This window comes from Falco rusticolus, chromosome 11 (assembly GCF_015220075.1).
Source record: "Falco rusticolus isolate bFalRus1 chromosome 11, bFalRus1.pri, whole genome shotgun sequence".
Lineage (NCBI taxonomy): Eukaryota > Metazoa > Chordata > Aves > Falconiformes > Falconidae > Falco > Falco rusticolus.
The window spans coordinates 16,509,143-16,531,581 of NC_051197.1; the positions used below are offsets into that span (position 1 = coordinate 16,509,143).

Sequence of the window (22,439 nt, forward strand, 5' to 3'; positions counted from 1 at the left end):
GGCCTTTGAGCCAAGTGCTGGCTCTGCTTTGACCAACACAGTCTGGATATCGACATGCAAGTTGCACCAGAGGAAGAATTTGCCTAAACCACAGCTGATCGTTATCTTTCAGACTCACACAACATGCTCTTGGTGTTGTTCTCTGACAATTCCGAGTGGCCAAAACTTCCAAAATTTTCCAGAGTGACCTCTGGTCATCATCACCTGCTTCAATACCAGGGATCAGACTTTCTAACACAAGTAACTCCTCCTGAAATTAAGATGGGTAGCAGGGAACTCACCGCTGTTGAAACCAGACAGCAGGAGCCAGGTTTTTAGAGTAGTAAGAAAATTACATTCCAATTTTTCATTGAAAAGTTTAAATTGAAAAACTTTACCCTAGGGCTTTAAATTGCCGGATGCTCCATCAGAGCATACTCCATAAGTAGAACTTCAGCTTTTGGGGCTGCGGCTGCATCGACACTAGACTTGGTTAGTCACAATGCTGAAAGCCCTTCATTGCTTGCTGTTCCTCACGTACCTTCTGGTAATATCAGCTTAAAAATCAGAGGCTAAACATAGTCCAGACAAGGTCAGACAATCAATGCACACTGTAATCTTGCAGGGGTTTAGGCTGGTTTCATGCTTTTCTCCTGTAAATTAATTTGTATTTACAATAGCTTGATTGAACCTGTATGTATGTATACTTAAACTTCCCTTAAAAATTTGCCCTCTTAAAACGGTGTTTTGGATTTCATTTCCCTCAGTGGCAGAGCAGCTGAATTGGGGTGAGCACACCCATCTGCTGTTATCTGGGGAAGTAAGAAATGAGCATAATGAACACAGCCACACCACTCTTCAGTTAACCCACCTCAACACCTGCCTGCACAACAGCAGCAGAGTGCACTGTATGTCCGTGCAGCTTCCACCCCACCATGGCAGTGATACTGGCTTTGCTGGGACATACTCACGCACACCGGTGTCAGGTCTGGGCTTCCCATCACAGCCAGGTTTCTGGCATAGTTTTAATAAACCATCAAATTACCTATTTTGAAAGCAAGATAAGGATGAGGAAGAGAGTAGGTAAGTGTGAAACATTTCATGAACTTAGTAAACCAAGAAAACAGGTCACAATTCTGTCCAACCAAGCCTATGATCCTCCTCAAGATGCACAGAAACTGTTCAAACCAGAAGTACTCAGTGAATGCCAAGCCTGCACAGTAAGGCAGGTTTATTCTCTCTGCAGGAGCTTAAGGAGGATCTTGCTACACTGCTTACATTTTGTTTCCACACACAAGAAGTCTCTGAGATGTATTTATTCCATTCATACAAAAAAACAATTTCATGTACTTAAAAGAAAAAAAAAAAAGAGAAAAAGACGGCAGCACAGAAAGTTTTCTTCATTACAAAGCGTTTTTTCCATCAGGCAATTATTTATAAGAACTTTTGTTAACACTGGAGTTTAGACTCTGGAACAAAGTGGATATATTGTTTACTAGCTTTGCCAGTCAATCTTCTCTTACAAAACCTCTCCCTTCCCCCTCTCCTTTTCCAGCCAAGTCAGTCCCTTGAATAGCTCAGGAGTTTCCTTTGTCACCAAGATCTCCTTTTCCACAAATTGTCCCCTGAATAATGCCATCTTCAATGTAGTGCCCTGAGTTATCTGTGCTCCTGCAGAGAACTGTCGAGGGGATGCGCGATGAGCGCCTGTCCTGGGTCTTATCCTCAGAGGAGCAGCAAATCATCCTTTTCATGGTACCCCACATCTCGTCATCTTTGTATGAATAAATTATTGGATTCATGACAGAGTTCATCAGGGCCAGGAGAAGAAACCACCTTTTAACGTTCTGAATCCCACAGTAGGTGCAGTTCAGACCATCAAGCAGTAAGACAACCAGGCCAGGGGTCCAGCAGACAACAAAGGCACCTAGATATAGAGAGAAAAAAGAAAGAAAAAAAAGACTTCAAACTGCTGGAGATTTGGGGTGTTCTGCATCTTACAACATTATTTGGTTCATCACAATTCTACACAAAAATGATAAAAGCAGGAGAGGACAAAATTCTAATGACAGTAGCAAAATTCTGTCTACTGCTTCTCTTGCCAAGCCCTGAGCATGAGGCAGGGCAGCTCTCAGAAGGCTGCAGGGAGCAAGAACACAGCTGCTAACAGCATCAGCTCAAACACAAGTGGGAAAAGGCCATCGCAACAGCGATTCGCCCACGCTGATAAACAAACAAGAGCTCTGGAGCATTAACAAGTAGAGAACTGGTGCTCTGAGCACAGACTGCCTCTCTTCATCTTTCTCTCATGTGCTGGAGGAGAATCATAGAACCACAGAATCATTTAGTTTGGAAAAGACTTTTAAGATCATCAAGCCCAACTGGTAACCCTGGACTGCCAAGTCCATCACTAAACCCATGTCCCTAAGCACCGCATCTATGCATTTTTTAAACACCTCCAGAGAAGATGACTCCACCACGTCCCTGGGCAGCTTGCTCCAGTGCTTGACCACCCTTTCAGTGGAGAAATTTTTCCTAATATCCAATCTAAGGCTCCGCATCATAACTTAAGGCTGTTTCCTCTTGTCCTGTCACTTGTTATCTGGGGGAAGGGACCGACCCCCACCTGCCTGCAGCCTCCCCTCAGGGAGCTGTAGAGAGCAGTAAGGTGTCCCATCCCCCCTCCAGTCTCCTTCTCTCCAAACTAAAACAACCCCAGTTCCTTCAGCTGCTCCTCGTAAGACTTGTGTTCCAGAGCCTTCAGCAGCTTCATTGCCCTTCCCTGGACACGCTCCAGCACCTCAACATCCCTCTTGCAGTGAGGGGCCCAAGCTGCACACAGTGTTTGAGGTGCAGCCTCACCAGTGCTGAGCACCAGGGGCAACCACTGCCCTGATACCATGTGGCACATTTCTTCCACTGCCACAATACGATCCAAAGAAGAGACGAGTCTTCTGCCACACTCCAGATGACTCTGCAGAGCTATGGGCACACTGCCTAATTCACAGAACAAGAGTCATATAATTTGAACACGTCCTGGCTGCAAAACTCCACAGCTGGTGTAGGATGCCTGCCACTGCCTGCGACACACCAGCCCTGCCAGCCCCCCGGCCAGAGCAGCAGCCCACCCCTCTCCCCTGCTCCCCCCCCAGGCTGTGCACGCTGGATGCTTGAGCCCCAGCAACTCAGATCCAGGAAACAAACTCAGTTGTAACAGAAAAGAGAGAAAGAAACAAATAGATGAGTCAGCAAAGATGAACCAAGGGATGTAGCAGCCAGGGCAAAGAAATGAAGCAAAGAACAGAACAAAAAGGAAAAGAAAAAAAAAAAGACAAAAAGGAGAAAGGATGAGGAAGTAAGAGTTTAGTGATAGGGGAACAAGAAAACTCTGCAAAAGAGGTATTTCCCCAAAACACATCAAGAAACCACAGGACAAGCCCAGGAGCAGCAGAGTTTTCCTTGTGTTTCAGCTGCGAGGCAGGAATAACAGCCACAGGGTGCTAATAAAAGCTGAAAGAGGCAGACAGACACCTCTCCCACCAGCCCTGTGCAAAAAAAAATACTTATTAAAGAAAGAAAGGGGGAATAAGAGAGATCTTAGAGTGAAGACAACATGAAAAAAGCAAAAAAGCCACAGCTTAGAAGGAAGTTCAATATTGCGCTTACATCCTTTCACGTTACTGTACATCCCCACCATACAGGCAGGGGCGTGGGCAGGACTGGTGGGGAGGGGGAACACCGTGACCAAACACAGCCTTGGCCATGAGCCTGGTGGGCCCCGAACTGCCCCGGCTGCCCTCCCACCTCCCCCGGCACCGCAGCCTGGCATGCCTCGCCTTCAGCCCGAGGAAGGAGTAGCCATATGCATGATAATACTAACTTAGCACAAGCCACAATTGCTGTCTGACATACAAAAATAGAAAATTACAACTCTGTACAACAGTCGGAGTTTCAACAACGCACTGAGGAAATTCCAATCATTTGTGACAGTAGTTTCCCCTTTTATGGGCTTAGAAAAAAATAATCAAACAAATAAGGATGATAGCAGCCACATGCTACAAAGCTCTCCTGGGGGTGTTGGTATCTGTTCATCAATTTTAGTAGGGAAAACAAGTCCAGCTCAGGGTTTTTTAAGCCACTGGTTTTCCCCTAACTGAGCTGTGCAAGCAAGCGGTGGGAGGGCAGCCTGGCTTATGGCAGGACCCAGGCAGTGCCGGCTGGAGCCAGGACTCGGCAGCACCTCAGGCATCCCATCCCATCCCATCGGCTGTGCTGTGCACACGGGTTGACCGCACGGCACCGGGCACTTCTCCTCATTGGGGATTTTAATGGATGCTGTGCCCATGTGATTGGCACGCCATAATGGTATATAAAGTGAATTCATGTGATTTAGTAAGCATTAGGATTGCTGCAAAATGTATCTAGGACAAGGTATTGCAGAGCTTGCTGCAAATCTGTGCTCCTGGAGTCCAGACAAAATCCAACCAACAGATAATGTTCCAGTCAATATTGAAGAGAACAGAAAAGCGAGACCATCTCCTTCAGGAACTGCATTTTCTACTCTTCTGTACCAAGATTTTTGTGATGCTGCTAAGTGCTGATTTCATGGTGTTAGTTTTGAGATACCGGTTAACATCAGTAACATTCCTCCATTGCCCACTGGCATCGGGAGCTGCAAGCTGCTACCACAATGCTTATTTTCTCTGGTCAGTCTCTATATTACACACAGATTTGCTCCAGCATGCTGAGTAAGCAGTTATGACACCAACTCTCATGGTCTATAATGGAGAAAATATTGTCCTGATTTATTGCCCTGGGGTTCACCAGCAAACCCTATCTGTTTTAACAAGCAGTGGAATTGGCCCACCCAAACAACAATACGGTGTCTAGCTGAGTGTCTCGGTAAGTATTTGGATGGAGAGCTTTCATTAGCCACCAAGGGTCATGGGCAAAGTCACCAATACACCAGCTCCATGCAGAAATTAAGAGAGTGACAAACCCTCCTTAGAACAAGCACCGAAAGCATTTTGACCCCTTGTACCACAAAGCATGCAAAGTTCAACCATGCTTTCAGGGACATCAGCAGGAGAGGAAAGAGACCCCAGAACCACATTTAACAAAAGATACAGAAATCTCTCCTTCAAACAAAACCCCAAGATTGCAGGTAGGATTGCTCCATGAACTTCTAGCACATATCCCTGTCCACCTACACAGGCAAAACCCTAAAAGGTCTCAGTGGCAAAAGTAAGGGAAGATAAAAGACATCTGCAGACATCTCTCTGCACATTCCTCCTCCGGCACGACTGAAGACAAGGACAGGGAGCAGTGCAGACAGTGTCGGTTACTGCCTAATGCTTTCACAGGGTGTTGTTTCAACTCCATCAAAAATACATTTTGCTGTGTGTGGAGACAACACAAGCGATTCACACCCTGCTCTTAGCACTGCAGAGATGAAAGCAAGGCATGGCTCAGACTCTCAATCTTGCTCGGATTTTGCTATTTTTACCATGGAGCTTTCAAAGGGAACCATAGTTAAGCATAAATATATACCTTTGTCTTGGCACTTTGGTGATTTTCTTGTTTGCAGACTTTTTACCCCGTAGGAGCTCCTCTCATGACAAAGTGCCACACTCCAAAAGCAATTTTGTTTCTGGAACTCTCTAAAATTCACCGAAGTTATGTGAAATGTTGCCTGGATGCAACATGGATCAAAAGAACCGCTCTGAGCGTTCCCACCAGATTATGGGAGATCCGGTGTCACAACGCCTTGAGGTTAGTTTGAGGATGTTCCATTAGATTTAAACACGGGTTTTCTTGTAGGTTACATCATCTCTGCTTGAAAGTGAATTTCTGTGTACCTGGAAGCACTACTCATGCTTCAGCAGCACCACATCATAAAATTCTGCACATCAAAGCTGTCCCTAAGCATGCCAACACTGAGGTGAAAAAAAAAAAGGGGGGAGGGGGGAAAGAAGCACAGTAGCTTCCAGTTGCCTTTGCCACACCGTACACCCAAGTTAAAACAGCAAGTTACCAATTAAACTATAAATTCACTGAAACTGAAAATCATCCGCCCCAAAGCTGCTATTTCAGCAGAAATTGGACTTCTAAGTTCAGATGAGCTAACACATACATGCCACCTGAAAATCACGTACCCATGCGGCCACCCTCCTTCAAAGTTACAGTCAGAGGCTTAGCTAGGACCATGCCACGAGGTCAGCTAAGATGACTTCAGCCCCTTTTGCCAGGTTTCACATCTTCCCATTTCAACCAGATAGCTTCCTATGGTTTAGCATGCCAAAGGGAAAGCCTTGCTGCTATCCTGCGATGGACCACTTCAGGTGTCGCAGTAGAAAATGGCAGATGACAGGGACCTGAGTCCCAGCCTCTGGAAGGGGCCATCCAAGCCCAAAGGGTGGTGCAAGAAGCCTCCTGCAGCTGTGATCACCATGAATCCAGAGTCACACTGAAACCCAGATCCCCCCACCTCCTAGCTGTAAGAGCACAGAAGGAGAAGACCCAGCTAGGACAGCGATGTCTGTGGAGGGGCAGCCAGCCGCAGGTCTGGCCTCCCCAGGAAGGGGAGGGGTGCAGACAGGAGGAGCAGCGTGCCAGCACCACACAGCTACATGCAGCCACCTTCCACACTGCAGCAGGATGTTGTCCTGAACCTCCTACGAAACTAACAAAGCACATTAACAAGAATTCTGGTTCTCATCATGCTTCATCCGGCAACAGAGCATCTTGGAATCGCTTTTAGTAAAGACCGTACCAGGCATGTGCCCCAAAGCACTTTCAGGTGTTTTGGAACAAACCATTAAAAATAACTGCCTTGGGCAAAATCCACATGCTGCATGTAGCTGTAGGTTGCTGCATCAGTGAATGTAAGCAGAATTGTGGAAGAATCACTTTGGTCACTTGGTGACTCGTTTGGTAACTGGAAAGCCCAGAAAACATACTATTCAGTTTCTAACACATTTTGCCGTGTGCTTGAATGGCTTAGCCAGAATACGCATTTCAAACTGTTTGAAAAAAATAAATTCTCATTCCTAGAAATAAACATTTATAAAAAGCCTCTCAGAGTCAAAATCTGGAGAACTGATATGAAGGTACATGCCAAGATCCACTTCCTCTGACACAGGAGTTTGGGGTAGATCCTGCACCCAGCAACACACGCACTAACTGGACTTCTTTGGGAGCAGGCTCTGTTTTGGTTTTGCTTTTGACTGACAGAGTAAATACACAAAATCATGATCTCTAAAGTAGCACTCAGGCTAAGTTGAATTTGCCTAGCCCAGTATACAGTATCATTAAATGCTTTGCCCGAATTATAGTTTAACCTGGTGGCTGAAAAGCCACGTTCTGCAAGTAAGAGAAAGCTAATGCTGGTCTTTAAATCAGCCCATAGCCCTAAGGCCCCTCTCCCTAGTAAAAGATAGAATAAGCTGAAAATGAAGTTTGAAGCGGGGTTTATGTCCACACAGCAGCACAGCTGTGGTAAGCACCGAAAACCTGCACAGGCTAAAGGACCACAAGGGATTAGTAAACAGTGGCCACGGTCACCGCCCTTCCAACTCCTACGCCAGCCACGCAGGTGTCCTGCCCAGCACGCAGACCACCTCTCTGCTCCGACCTGCAAACACGCACGGATGCCCTGACAGCTAACAATGTCATTCCAGCGCTCACTCAGCACCCTCCAAATTTGGCTTATACAAAACCAAAGCAATATTAACTATAAATATACATATAAATTAGGCATGACTATGTATCACAATTTATTTTCATGTGACTTCCCAGAAAGCAGCCTGCAGTTCTGCTTTCAATAGAAAGGCTCAGAGAATTGCTTTTTAAACATGCTTTTCTTTTTGTCTCTTTCCAATGCAGCAGTTAACAAAAGTCTACCCAATGCTTATGCATTAGGGCAAGATCATATTTGGAGCAATTCCATTTTCCTGCATGGATTTTCTCCTTCCGGGTGGATGGGTTAAGTTTCCCTGCACAAGAGCTTCAGGCAGGGTGAAAGATCAAATCTTGTCCCTGCAAGTCAAGGGGGAAGGACAGGAACAACCACTACGTTGTCTCTCTATAGGTGCCATAAAGTCAAGGAGGAAAAGAAAAGGACAGTTGGAAAGAGATTGAGAAGGGAAAGGCCCTGCCAGTGGACATGCCAATTGCAGAAGACACAGGAGTATAAGTGAGAACTTTGTACTTGCTTGAACCATCAATCCACTTTCTTTTCTGAGGTCAGGCACTGTAAAGTTTAACTGATCACAGCTTCTAAAGCATCGTAAAACATTATTTGGTAGACAAAGGCATTGTGTACTACAGCACTATTATTTCAGAAAGAAAGAAAAAAAAAGAAAAAATAAGAAGCAGGTACCAGACTGCAAACAGCATACATAGACCGTAAGGGGAAGAAAGTGTCCTCAGCCTGAACTTCCTACCATGGCAACTCCTACCTCCATGAAAAGTGGCACTTTTCTCCCAGAGCTCTCTAGCACTACCATGCTGCACAACTGTGTCCCAGGTATGCATAGACAACAGCTTTCCCAAAAACTCCAGCTTTTCCATGCTAGCTCACACAATATCAGAACAGTTGTCAGAGTGGTACGGCCTTATTTGTGGTTTTAGAGTCCCCAGCTCCACAAGCACCCCAGCGTACCCCCACTTCCACCCACACCGAGCTACACAAACCATGCTCATGCAGTGCCTGGCTTCCAGAAAACACTTTGCTCCGATTCAAGTCTTCCCAGGGAAAACTGACTGCTACAGCTAGTATTTTGTTCCAATGATCAATCATCCACTATGTGCATCTCTAATATAATAAACAGCTACATCACAACTAGCTGATGAGGTGATCTGAGATGCCCAAACATCATCAGTGTCTCTAGGGCAGAATCCAGGTCAAATCTCACGTTATGAGCTAGGGATCCAAGGCCATACTGTATCATCACTTGAAAGTATTTCGCACTGTGCAATCTTCACAGAATGAAAATTCATTTTCCCCTTACAAGACAAAATGTCCTGTCAATGTCACAGACCCACCAGGCATCCTCTCCTTTCACCAGGGAAGGTGCATTTCCAGGGAGAAGTCATTTGTATGTTTAGAAAACAGCCAAGAGGAAGAAGTGCAAAGAAAACTACCCACATCCAGCCATAGCGTTCATGGCCTTCTACAGATATTAAAGAATATTATTTTGAAAACATTCTGCTAGGCAGTTGTGAATCTTCACAAGGCTTTCTCCAAAGTGATTTTGTGTTCTGGCCCCACCCCCCAAAAAACCCTGCAGATAATTTTTCTTCTGCATGTTGACCAGTCCTCTACTTTGCATTTCTGTATGGTGCAACACTTATTTCACTATGTAAAGCAGAGCAAAGTCTAAATGCCTCCAGCACTTAAAAGTCTGGTGAGGGTGATTTTGTTTTCTTTTGGGTTTAGATGGTTAGGTTTGGGGGTTTTTGCTTTGTATTAAAACAAAGCCCAAAACAAGCAACAACAAACCAACAACTTATTCATTGGCACTGCCAGCCTTCCATACGATGGTTTGTAATCTCTTACCTAAGAGAGTCATGACAGTCTTCATAAGCTTCACAGGGGTTCTCCTGCGGCTAATGGATCCACTAGTGTGTGACGACAAGACATTAGTTTTCCTCTGAACATACATGTAGATTCTTATGTAAACCACCACCATAATGAAGAAGACAACTAGGTTTAAGACACTCCAGAACACCAGGTAACTTCTGCTGTAAATAGGTGCCAGGGATGAGCAGGCACTAATGTCACAGAGGCAGTTCCAACCCAGGGTAGGAACTGCACCCATGAAAATAGCAATGGCCCAAATGGATATAATTAAAAAAGTGACTCGCTTCTTCGTGAGATTACTGTGGATCTTCATCCGCATTATCGACATATGCCGCTCAACAGCTATGACGAGGAGATTCACCAGGGAAGCTGTCAGGCTGGTGTCCAGAAGACCCTGACGCAAAAACCAGCGGTTAACAGTTAATGTCTTAGACACTGGGCCAGTGTTGAACATCAAGAAGACGTAGGCTATTCCAGCAAAAAAGTCTGCAGCAGCTAAGTTGGCCAGGAGATAGTAAAAGGGAAAATGAAACCTCTTGTTCTTGACCACAGCTGCTATGACCAATGAATTTGAAATGAAAATGAAGAGGCAGAAAAATGTCCCAAAACACAGAACAACAATAAGCTGTGGCCCTGTCCACTCATCTACGGTGTCAGTGTTTGTCTTGTTATAGAAAAAGTCCATGCGCTTATCATAGTAGCATTCGTTCATCCTGGATTAAAGCCCCTGCATCCTAGGAAGGGTAGAAGGGAAAAAAGAAAGAAGGATTAAAATTCAACCACTGGTCCTTGCTTCAACCACCATACCTAACAGTTGTTGGGGTTTTTTTTGGGGGTGGGGTGGGACAGGGATGCAAGAAGGTATATATCTGGAGGCCTTAAGTAAAAACTCATATTGTACAGAGTTAAGGCAGAAGGAGATATTCTGTCCACTGGAGGACTGCGGTGCACGATGCTTGGATGAATCATGGATTTTTAACAAGACTTACTTGCTTACAAAACCCCAGCACAGTCCCTTTGCACTAGCAGTCATACTGCACAGGCAACAAAGTGGAAATTAAGAGGTTAAAAGCAACTTTCTGGAGGTCACAAAGAGAATCTGAGCAACGGCCAAGCCATTCTTGCTCTGAAATCCTGCTTGAGCCACAGACCCATCATTATTTCCATTTCCTAAAGTATCCAGTCAGGACAGGGAAACATAAATCATAAATCTTCCACTTTACTGACTAAGCAATAAAATGCCTATTACTGGAAAAAATATTTTTTGGTTTTTCAATTATACATTAATAAATGTAAAAGTGTACGTATATAAGGTGCTACAGGAATATATATTCTGAGCACATGCTTGTTCCTTACTGCAGGATTTAAGTAAATGTCCTGAAAACGGAAAAAAATATTCTGTGTATTTGACTACTCTAAAGCCAGGGATTATTTTATTGGGCTGTCAACCAGAGCCCTGTGAGCACCACACAGTCCACTTATCTTCAAAACCAAAACACAGGTCCCTACCCAGGCACAGGACAGAGGAAGCCCCAGCAACAGCAGTAGTGCCGGGGCTTTTCCTTATACCCGCTCGGCACTATTTTGGACACAGGGCTCTTAAACACGATGGAAGGGGAATCTGTGTTCCAAATTACATCACACCAGCTACTCTGAGGTCAATGTCAGCTGCCTTAGCAATTTTACTGCCTTTACTATGAACCAAACTGAACTTCAACTAATTTACACAGGCAGATCTGACACCAATTATTCATGCTGGCCAGACTCCAGGCAGGGTCTCTCAGCCTAGCAGGGAGAGTTTGTGTCTGATCATCACTAGCCCTCACGCTCTCCGTCAGTATCTACATAAGGGTTTTAACAACGACTTCATGAACAGATATTGTATACTTTTAGCAAAACCTAGGAACCCAACCATGGCACAAGATCCTAATCACGTTAGATATTATACAGAACAGCAAACCTGTGACTGACTGCAAGGACAGAGAGGAGGAAGTAGCAGGATACAAAGCTGCAAGAGAGGCAGCAGCACTAATAGCTTTTGTAAAGCACTTTGTGAGCCTCAGCCTGTCACGAGTGCCAGTGACGGACTGAATGAGGCTGAAAAGAAAAAATACACCTAGAAGTGGTTACAGGCAGAACCATACAAAAAAGTACAAGCTTTTCTGCTCTGCAGCTAAAATTGATCACAGATAAAGATCAGGTTCACTTAGTCTGTTATTACCCTGTGGTTACTTAACAGTTATATCTCATCACTCCAGGGACCGGGAAACTCATTAAGCAATTGCCAGCAAGCTGGCTAACAAGCCACATTTCTATTAAAGGTTCCTTCTGAGTTTTAAGAGAAAAAGGTTAATCTTCTGGCATATAAGTTACTGCATGAGAGAAATAACACAAATGGCATATTTGTATTATCTGATTTTAAACCAACTTGCACTATTCCATGATTAATATTTTTAAAGTTGGGGGGTTTTTTAATATTTCATTTTTCTGAATTTGCTCCATAGCCTTTTTTGCTTGGTTCCCACCCTACATCTAGTAGTCAACATGAAAGCAGGCCACTTGACATCGTTGACCATTTTATTACCCTCAAGAACCTAGGCAGCTACTTCTTTTATAGAATATTACTTAAAGCATCAAATTCAAGTACATAGTCAGAACTAAGAACAATTACTTAAGGATAAGAAGTGGAAGGAAACCAGGAAATCATCCCTTGTGCTGAAATATTACAGAGCACCCCTTCATCTATAAAAAAGCCTCAGCAACTCAGATCCACCGCAGAGAGTCACCCGGAATGCAGCGCCTGCCACTCCCTGTTCAGGGCAATATGGCAGAGTGGGGCAGTCGGCACATGCCCCGTTCTCACCTAGGAAGTACTCAACAAAAGTCAAATTCATTCTGCAAATACCCAGAAGTCACGGAGGAGCTGCAGACAACAGCTACTCGAGCAGCCAGGCGCGGGGACCACCACCAGCCGAGGTGGCTCTGCCCTCACCCACCGAGGCAGTACGGGACTTGCTGGGCTTGACATGAAGCTTTTACAGAACAGCCCAAATGCCTGCAAATAGAAGCAGCATTTTGGGCAAGAATGGCAGAGAAAAAAGAAAAAAAAAAAAGAAAAAAAATCTGTGAAAATTATAGGGAAGGTTTTCTGAACATGCTGTATCTTACTGTGTAATCATCTCAGCAGATGAAGCTCTTTTATTTGCAGCGACAGGAAAGATCTGCAGATACTTTTTGCATCTCATCTGGAGAACAAGCTTAAAAGAAATCCAAAATACCAACTATGAACCCTTTCTAAATACTTCAGCTTATTGAGATCCCATCCTCATTCAAAGTAGTACCCCTCCCACCACCACAACAAAAAAAAAGTCATACACCCATAATTCTCCACTGAAATAATCACACTGCAAGCACTCACTGTCATACAGCAGAGCTCAAATGATTTTGACAAAGATGTCTTGAGATGTTGAGATAAGGCAGGAGGGAGCAGAAAAGCATCCAGCTGAGGTCTCAGAGTCCCAGGGCAGACTTTGGAGGTGTCCAAATGGAAGCTGCAGGATGGTAGCTGAACTGGAGCTAGTCTGCATCCCAGTCCTCCAGAGCAGAGATGTAGCACTTGGCTGTCTGTACTAGCCTATGTACAAAAAGCACTTGTCATGCCAGGGTCCTTCCAGACAGTTTATTTCACACCTTCATTTTATTTTAAGTCCTTCCAGAAGAACTAGTCTGGCCTCAGGGGAGCTGGGCAGCTGTGACAGAGCTCTGCAGCTGTATCCTCAGTGGTCCTGCCCCAGTCCACACCAGGCACAAGAGATGTGTGATAGGATATCCCATATTTCCTGGCACGTCACAGTTTAACACATTGCAGGACTTTATTCTCCACGTCTTTTCTTCTGCAGCCAAATCAGAGATGTTTAACTTAATCAGGGCGGGTTTAAACCTAAAAGGAAAACAAACCACCCTTAAATATTACATATTTCAGAGTTGTTTATTAAGTACACACAGATGTGAAGATGCAAGCAAAATACTGTTCAAAGTTTTAAAGGTAATAGAAACTGAAATAGTAATGAAACAGGTAAACTGGTCAGCCCAGCTTTATAAAGACAATAGCCTTCTGGAACCTGCAGCAGGCAGCTCCCCAGTTCTGCTACTCACCTCATGAAGAATTACCTTCTTTTGCTTTGAAAGCGGCTCTCACAAGCTTGACACTTCTCATTTTTTATGGGAAAGGACAGCAAACAATCTCCAGTCACCTCTTCTATGCCACACTGTATTTTACAGCCCTCCATCTAGACCTCCAAAAGTTTGACAGCAGTAACCTCATATTGTGTATTCTACAGATGGGTTGAGTTATTAACCTGCCACAAGTTACTCACAAGCAAATACATCAAAACTTTGCAAATGCCAAAAGCATACTTCCGTCAAAAAGGTTCTTCTCCTTCCTTCAATATATTTAATTGCTTCAGTTCAACCATTAGTGGCTACAAAGATCAGAAACTGATGGACTGTGAAGTGTGTTTTCCTCTGCCACTCTGAATAAACATAAGCTTTGAGTGGGAGAAATCATCTGTTCCAAAAAAAATCTCAAAGGATTTGGTTCAGTTAAACTGATTTCAAATGCAAAAGCACACATTAAGAATCCTTCCCAATCCAGCACTTCTTGAGCTCTGTTTGTCTTAAAGACAGCTTGTATATTTGAATTAATTTTGAATTCCTCTAACTAAGTGCAACTTGGATCAAGTCAGAATGTGTCCTTCACCATTCTTAAAATAAAAGTCAAGAATTTGCATGAGTATATAAGAATATATTACACTAGCTACCTAAATAAAGAGTTAGTGAAATAAAATATCACCTCTTGTTTGGGACAAAAGCTTTAGCTAGTTGCAAGCTAACATGCTTTAATACTCAATTAATGCAAACTATTCAAGTGAATCTAGTTTGCTTCAAGAAAGTTACTAAAATCTGTGTATTTACAATGAAATTTAATTAATTAAATTTGGCCTCTAAACTAGCTCCGAGTTACTCGTTATTAATGCAGCCATTTCTGAAAGAAAACCCAGAGTGTTTTAACGAGAAGGTCATTACAAAATTTAGCCTGCGAGCCCTAATGTGATTCATGGCACACCCCACTGCTTTCCTGTCCATTAAAAACCAAGTTGTTTCAATGCATCGGCCACAACCTGATTGAAGGGCTGGCGTCAGTTTGGGGGACTTTGATGGCTTCTGCCCTGCTCCTGGATGAATGAATGCAAGGGTGGGGGGTGAACAGACAAGCCTGGCTTGGCACAGTGAGATACTGTGAGAGGATTTGAGCAGAGCTGGCAGGTGGGCTGCAAGGCCTGTGGAGCAGGACCAGCCCTATAGGGGTAAGCAGTGAAGTCCTACAGCAGGACTGAACGTTACCGTGGGTGAAGAGAGGCAGGTTTGCCCAGGCAGAACCCCAGCCTGGTTTGCTGCTGCTTTTCCTGAGCTGGCACAGGGATTTGTTACAGACGCTGCTCTTCAGAAAGCAGAGTTTATTGTGCTGACTGATTGCAGGCACTGATGGCAGAGCAAGGAGGCAAGTCACTTCACTCTCTTTGCATTCTAAGTGTTACTGCAGAGAGACATTAAGCAGCAGCATCTGCACATACTGCTTATAGGCTGCTTAAACTCATCCCACCAGCAGCAGACAGCCCTCAACAGAGCAGCGCGACAGCTTTGCCTGGTGGTGTGCAGCCTGTGCAGCCCTGGGCTCCCCGCAGCAGCGCTCCCACCTGCCTGCACCCCATGCCACAGGCAGGCACGCACACCCTCTGCCCCCTCCTCTGCTCCCACATAAACCCCTGGTGCCGATTTTATTTCTCTTGTTACTGAGCAGCACACTCTCAGCTCATACCCAAGAGAAAGGCAGAGGCAGCAGCAGGACGCCAGGGTGCTGGGCAGCCCAGCTACACATACAAGTAGTACCAGTTCATAAAGGGAATCAGTTCCTTGTTCCCCTCCACACCCTGCATACATGTGTGGCCACAGAGGAAAACACAGACAAACGATTGCACGGTAACCCAAGAAACCCATTCAGGTTACCTCAGCTTAAAAAGAAATACCAGGGCAGAAAAGGGTGTGTAACACAGCAGAGGCCAAAAACGTTAATATGTAACTGTAAGAAGGGGGTTTGTAAGGTAGGTACTCTGGTTTGCTTTTAATTCTTTTTAATAGTTAATTGATATAACCAAAATCAATTTAGAGAAACAAACTGAAAGGAAGCACATAACACAAAGTTATGCCCAAATATCTCAATCTAAAGGTGGTTTTTTTTATCCGCTACTATTAGAGGACACAACAGAAGCTGGCATTAGTTTAACAGGTTTTACAGAGAAAAATCATCTCAGAAGTAACTTCTACACTTTTAAGGAAACTCTGTGGGCAGCACCTGTACTTGGAACAGCATGCTACATGGTCCACTTAAAGGAACTGAGAATACCCTTTCTAAAATACAGGTTTACAAATTGGAAAAAAATTAAAAAATTCTACAGCTCAATAATTAAGTTCTTAATCCAGAGAACAAACTTATTAGCAAGATAATCTACTTATGATTGCTTGGTTATATATTTTCTTTGTAACTTAGATACCCCCAATTTCAGATAATTGGCTGGACTCAAATTGGGCACGCACAAGCAGTGTTACCCCATTATCTTGGTCTTCAGTGTCTTTTAGACTAAGGAGAGCAGAGCACCACATCCACTTCCACTCCATGCCTGCTTCATCTGCATAACGTTAACTTGATGGTTGATGGAATGTACAGCAGCACTCATGCTTCCACTGGGGTTCTGGTCATTTCCAGTAATAGCCCATTTTAATGACATCATCTTTTGGATGGAAAAGGGAAGGGAGCGGGGTGAAGGGAATCAAGATGAGTCTTTGACAACTTCGATGTATCAGCGGTAGAAGCGCCTGAAGTTGTTATATATCATATACCCTGCATGAAATACCAAGGCTATATGGTACAAGCAAAAGAATCTTAAGTAGTATTAAGCCTATCAAAAGTATAGAACCTCAAGACTAAATATTTAAGTTGCAGAGAGAAAGTAGTACCGCCAGCCACAGACCACAGCACTCTGTACACACAGACTGATAAGAGGCACACACAAAAAAAAATTGGTTGAGGCACCGAAGTGTCACCCTGCCCATGTAGGCGACAGTGCTGTTCCTCTGAGCTGCCGTAGACTGGCACAGGCAGCTGAACAGTGAGACACAGATACAGGGGCACCTACACCGAGGTGTTGCAAAGCTCAGGCTCCAGCTCCTGAAATCTTTTAGTACAGAGCTGCTCGACTGCACTAAATTGCTTTTTAAAGCTCTGACCCACTGCAGAAAGTTGTTAGGGACAGATACTAAGTAACTCACTAGTTACCACAAGTTTAGACTTCAGACTTCAGTAATTTAAGACTTTCTGAAATTATGGTTTACTAAATCTATATATGGAGTTCAAACTAAAAACTTCACTGCAAAGCTTTCATTTAGTCTCCTTTAAGTGTGGTTCTGGAAGGAGCTGGCAGGTCATCCTATAATGCGGAAACAGACACATTTAAAGTATTTAAAAGCCATTCAAACAGCCTGTACATTGTGAAACATGCTTAGAAGAAAATACCTGTTCTGCTTCTAAGCTAGGTTTTCCATTTCTGCAGAACTTGCAGGTCTGCTCCTCGACCACTACCAGCTCAATTTTATAGTTCAACAAATCAGCTTGCTTTCATGAAATCTCCAGCACACGCACACTATTTCAGCACTGTCACAACCAAGTGAACTTTTATTGTTTATTTTCAGCACACAGCTGATGAGGACCTGAATCATGCCACTGCTGATGAAAACAGGGCACCTGGCCGCACCCGATCTGGTAACAGATTCGGAGCCCCAGTTTGGAAGCAAACACTTCAGTGGAGCTGGTAGAAATGGTGGGCACCAAGAATTATTTGGTAGAGACTTAGAAGTGGACCTAACCGCCTAAAAGTAGAATCTAGGTATGTGAATCTTCAAGACTCTTATCTAAGAGGAACATGTCCTCTGTGATGTCACACCTTATACTTTAGAGATTTTATTTCACTCTCTGACAGCATAAAGACTGTGCTGGAGGATATTCCAGAACTGTGAACAGTCACAGCAGCACAGGCAGGTAAGGGCACAGTCAATCCAACTTGTCTGAAACTATAGTCTAGTATTCTGCAAAGAGCCAAACACACCTTGCAGCTTTATTTGCTGAAGCAGCTGCTGCTTCTCTATCGATTGTGCAAACTTGGTTGGTTGTTGGGTTGTTTGGGGGGTTTTTTGTTGTGTTTTTTTGTTGGTTGTTTTGTGGGTGGTTTTTTTTTTTTTTTACATTTCACTTCATTTTCAGTACACTGATGAACTCTGTGAAATCAGATTTTTCAACACCTAACTGGATTTGAGTGGTGCTTCCTACTACACCTCTTAAAATACCACAAGAACATGGAAGAAGCCACAGGCTCCGCAGAGCTTAAAGGGCAGAGCTGCACAAGGCACCCGAGCCACCTGCGGTGAGAAATGTCCTTTCCCCGCCACCCGCTGCCACCAGCGGAGCCGATGTACCCACCTCCACCAACACCGAGGCGGTACAACAGCACTGTTTCTTTCCTCTAGAAAAAAAACTAATCAAGAGATATAACACAAGTAATATCACTGTGTTTTTCAGTATTGTATACGTTAAGATGACACCTTGTGAAGAGCTCCCCAGCAGTGCCCCTGCCAGCCCCCGCGGCGCGTACTTACGGCCGGTGCCTCCGCAGGGCGCGATGCACATGCCAGTCCAGGGATGCGCAAACCCAGTGCCACCTGCATGAAGCTCACACTGTGCAGGTAGGAAGCGCCTATAGCTTTGTGTACGCGTACAGGTGGGCACAGAGCGGTGCCCGTGCTGCGGCAGCCCCGTAAGCGCCCCGGCAGCGCTGGGGGAGCCCCGGCGCGGCTCCCCGCTCACCGGCAAGGGCCGGGGCTGGCCGGCTCGGGGCACACGGCTTCACAAAGCCGCAGAAAGTTCCGCTCCGCCCGGCTGCGAGGGAAATCGCGAACAAACCGCGGCCGAGGCGTTCCCGTGGCGGCCCCGCCGCCGGCCCTGCCCCACTCCCCGGCCCCGCCGCCCGCCCCCGCCCCGCGTTAACCCGTACGCCGCTGCCAGCGGGAACCACATCTGTATTATTTTACGGATACGTCCGTTCCCGTCCCGTCCCCCCCCCGTCCCCCCCCCCCCCCGGGTGCGAAGGTTTGGCTCTCCCGAGCTGCGGGCAGAGCCCAGGCACGCAGGTCTGACCTTCGAGCAACCGAGAGCGGCAGAAAGCTAGAGGGCTGTGCTACCCGAAGAGCCCGCCAGGTCCATCGCCATCATCCACATTTTGGGAAGCAAAAGGCAGATAAAACCGCAGTAACTTCCATGACTGGGTCATGACAGCACAGGCAGGCACATGTTCTGCTTCCTTCCAGCATCATACATAGCTGTTCTTTTAAACATAGTACAAAACCAAGCAACCCAGACCCACCGCGCACCCAACGGCGGCACGGAAACCTGTAGCTTGGCTCAGCACCGAAGGGCAGGACCGTGCATACAGCTCGGCCACCAAGGGCAAGCCAAACTCAGACCTGGGAGCTGGTACAAGATCCAGGTTATCTTGAGACCACGATCACATGGATCTAACCATTACTACCTACCCTAATCAGTTACTGTGACCAGGTGTAGTGCCAAGGAGTACAGAGCTCCACACAGGTCTGCTCAGAGCTGGAGAATGGACAGAAGAAAACCTCAGCAGAAAGTCTCTGCTCCGCTCCTCAGAAGTCCTGATGATTATGGTGTGAAACCTGGACACAGTGTTAAAGACTAGATTGAGCCTTGGGTGAGAACATCATATACTTCGTTACATACAAAATGCCAGGCGGCCTCCGCTCCAGCAGCTTTTTCCCCGTTTTATCCACAAAGCCCCAAAGTACGAGCCCGAACTCTTATTAACCTTGTCCTCCTCACCTGAATGCTCACCTTGAAAATGGCTCAGGAAGCTTGCTGCTTCCCCTTCCTGCCCGTTTCCTTCTAATGCAACCTTCCCACCCACTTCTCTCCTCCTTTCATTAAGTCCTAAAGGCAATTAGCAAAAGCTTCATACTCCCAGGAAACAAGACAACCAGAAGTAACAGCTCATTTTCAGAACACTTTGCAAAACTTATGCTCCAGTTCTACTTCCATCACTGTGCATCACCTCCTCAGCAGTTGAAATGTCAGCAACCGTATTTAAATCTGTATCAATGCACGGATTTAAGAGACAACGTACATCAGATTTCCTGTTAAGTTTAACCTCCATGAAATAGAGAGCCAATGAGAAGCTCTAGCAAGTGGCCCTTATCTTTTTTCCAAGAGAAAAAAACCCCACAACACTAAACAGATGGTGAAGACACAGATTGGCTTCTACTACACAGTCACCTGCTCTAATATGCTAAGGCTGAAGCAGTGGTCTAGCCAGCAAGCATCTGAGTTTTTTTAATGTATTTTTTTTAATCAATACTGGACAAGAAAGCTTTGATTCTATTATAGAAAATAAGTCTTAAAATCAGTAAGAATAGGTATTTTCTACATTCCTTTGGTTGGTAATACTTTCCCCCTTAATCCCTGAGGATTCTCTCACAAACAAGCATTTATCTAAGCCATGGCTTTGGCAGGTCACACTCGATGCCCTACTAAATTGGAAAGGAGCAGCGAGTCAGAGCTTGGGGGCTCCTGCACAGTGGCTCACAGTGCCAAGGGGACGGGATGCATCTCACCTGCTTTAGGGAAGAGAGGCACTAGACCTCAGAAGGTCAAGAGCCTGTCACACTGTTCCTAAGTCAGAAAGTAATTCCACAACTTGCTGTCATACCTTAGATAGCACTGCACAAAAATTAAAGAGAAAAGAAAAAAAAAAAATCCAAGCCCAAGGACTTCTGCTGCTGCCATCAAGTGTTGGCAGTTCACAGCCACTAGCAGTAACGACATCTCACCTTCACAGAAGGGGCAGAACTGCACGGTCAGGCAAGAGCCCTTGGCAGCATGTACTGCCCAAGGTATCTGTATGCCCTACCAGGGCAACACATACTGAAAGATGTTATATGAGTAGTTACCCACTAACGTAGTATTAATTACCTGCTTCTTCTAGGTCCAAGTCTCTAATTTAAGATTTCTGTTAGTACTGGCAGAAGGTACAACACAATGCATTTTCAGATGTGCTGGATTTTGGTCCTGTTTACTAGGGAATTGTTTGATTCGGAAACAAGGCATTCCAGAAAGCCACCAGTAAAACAGCAGTAAACACAGAACACACCAGCATCTTACACATAATAAAGGCAAGACAGCGCACAGCATGGGCCAAGAAACTCTGCCAGCAATCAGTTAATGCTGATCACCTCTGTTGTCTGCAGAACACTTGGATTGTCCAGGGCTCCACAGCATACACTGCAAGACTAACACTGACTCCAACAAGTTCTGCACACGAACACTAGGAGAAAAACTGGCTCTTCTGTCCCAAGTGGAAGACAGTAATCCTCTGTCCTAGATTACACAGTTAGCATGTTTGATGAAAACAGTTACTGAAAATCTTTGCCAACAGTGTGAAATCTTGGTTATTGGTAACAATTTAATTTTTATCCACAAGCTGTAGTGACAGCTGAAGCCACAGGAAGGTATTGCGCAGGCTGGGATGGAAAGATTCTCTGTCCCAAAGACATTTCAGCAAGAGAAGCACTAAAATTTGCCGAGCCTAGATGCATAGAAATGTTGACATGAAAACCATCTCTCCTAGATATCTAGCTGTAGCCTAAGCAAGACAAAACGTCATTCCTTTCCAACAAAAAAAAAAAAAAAGAGCCAGGAAGGCAAATGCTAGGCAGGAAATATTTAAACGGCACACCTTTCCAGACCTCAGTCACCACTGCTCTTACCTGATGGCCAGAAACACTGATGGAGAGTCTGCAGTTACCAACCTCTCTTCTTCAAACATCCCAGAGTGGAAGCAGAGAATGAAAACAGACCTGTTAAAAAAACAGGTCTTTCAACCTACCAAAAAAGGTATGAATCCAGCACTGGTTTTTCCCACTGTCCAGTTTCTTGGGCAGGGAGGGGAAGAAGCTGCTACTCACCTTATTCATGCAAGGGCAGCATATCTAATTCCCTTCGCCATTTGAAACATCAAACCACCAGAACTTGCAGAGTCCACCATTAGTATTCAAGAACACGTATCAATCCCATGTCCTAGTCAATATACTCTGACTGAAGTGAACATCAGCTGCTACAGGTGTGGGTTTGGTTTTTTTACGGAGCAGATAGCCCCATTCAAAGTGGGGCACCTAATATAACAGTCTGCCCACCCAGGAACAGTCAGTAGCACTAGAAGTTTTCAGAACTACCTGGTTAACACATACACAGTACTATACTGGAAGTGCTTTAGAGCTACAGAAAGTGCTCTACTGTCATTGAAAAGGAGTTTATGAAGATCTAAGGGAAAAATACAGTACTTTACAGATGACCACCCCAAAGACACCTAGAAAAATCAGCTGCCAGACTCAGTTGTTACACATTTTCTTCCAATTAACATGTGCTTGAAATGGAAGTATTTAGGCAAGCCAACTCCATGGCATTGTTTTTGCCATAATCTGTCCTCCAGGATATAGCAACACAACAATGCAATACCCAAAAAAAACCAACCCCAACAACAACAAAAAAAAGCAATAAACTTCTTATTCTTCACACGATGCTTGCCATGGAAGTTTCCAACCACACAAGAAAAGAGTTTACATATAGCTAAAGTAGTAATTTCAACTTAGACACAGTACATACCAAATATTGTATGCATAATAGAAAAGACTTACA

General features: G+C 44.9%; 1 protein-coding gene across 1 annotated transcript; it reads right to left on the reverse strand.

The window, feature by feature from the left end:
• Positions 1–1,140: 1,140 nt before the first annotated feature.
• On the reverse strand, positions 1,141–22,433 carry LPAR3 (lysophosphatidic acid receptor 3). Its single transcript, XM_037403808.1, has 4 exons — positions 21,512–22,433; positions 12,981–13,502; positions 9,539–10,296; positions 1,141–1,906 (listed from the first exon to the last, which is right to left on the reverse strand). The coding sequence occupies exons 3-4, from the start codon at positions 10,272–10,274 to the stop codon at positions 1,557–1,559; spliced, it is 1,086 nt and encodes a 361-aa protein (XP_037259705.1). The 5' UTR covers positions 10,275–10,296; positions 12,981–13,502; positions 21,512–22,433; the 3' UTR covers positions 1,141–1,556.
• Between the last annotated feature and the right edge of the window lie 6 nt (positions 22,434–22,439).

What these genes read in the sequence shown, in the direction of transcription:
- LPAR3 (XM_037403808.1), bottom strand. Translation starts at nt 10,274, where the DNA reads ATGAACGAATGCTACTATGATAAGCGCATGGACTTTTTCTATAACAAG. An exon ending in GACTGTCATGACTCTCTTAG is followed by an intron (nt 1,907 to 9,538) that starts GTAAGAGATTAC and finishes CTCTATATCTAG; the next exon opens with GTGCCTTTGTTGTCTGCTGG.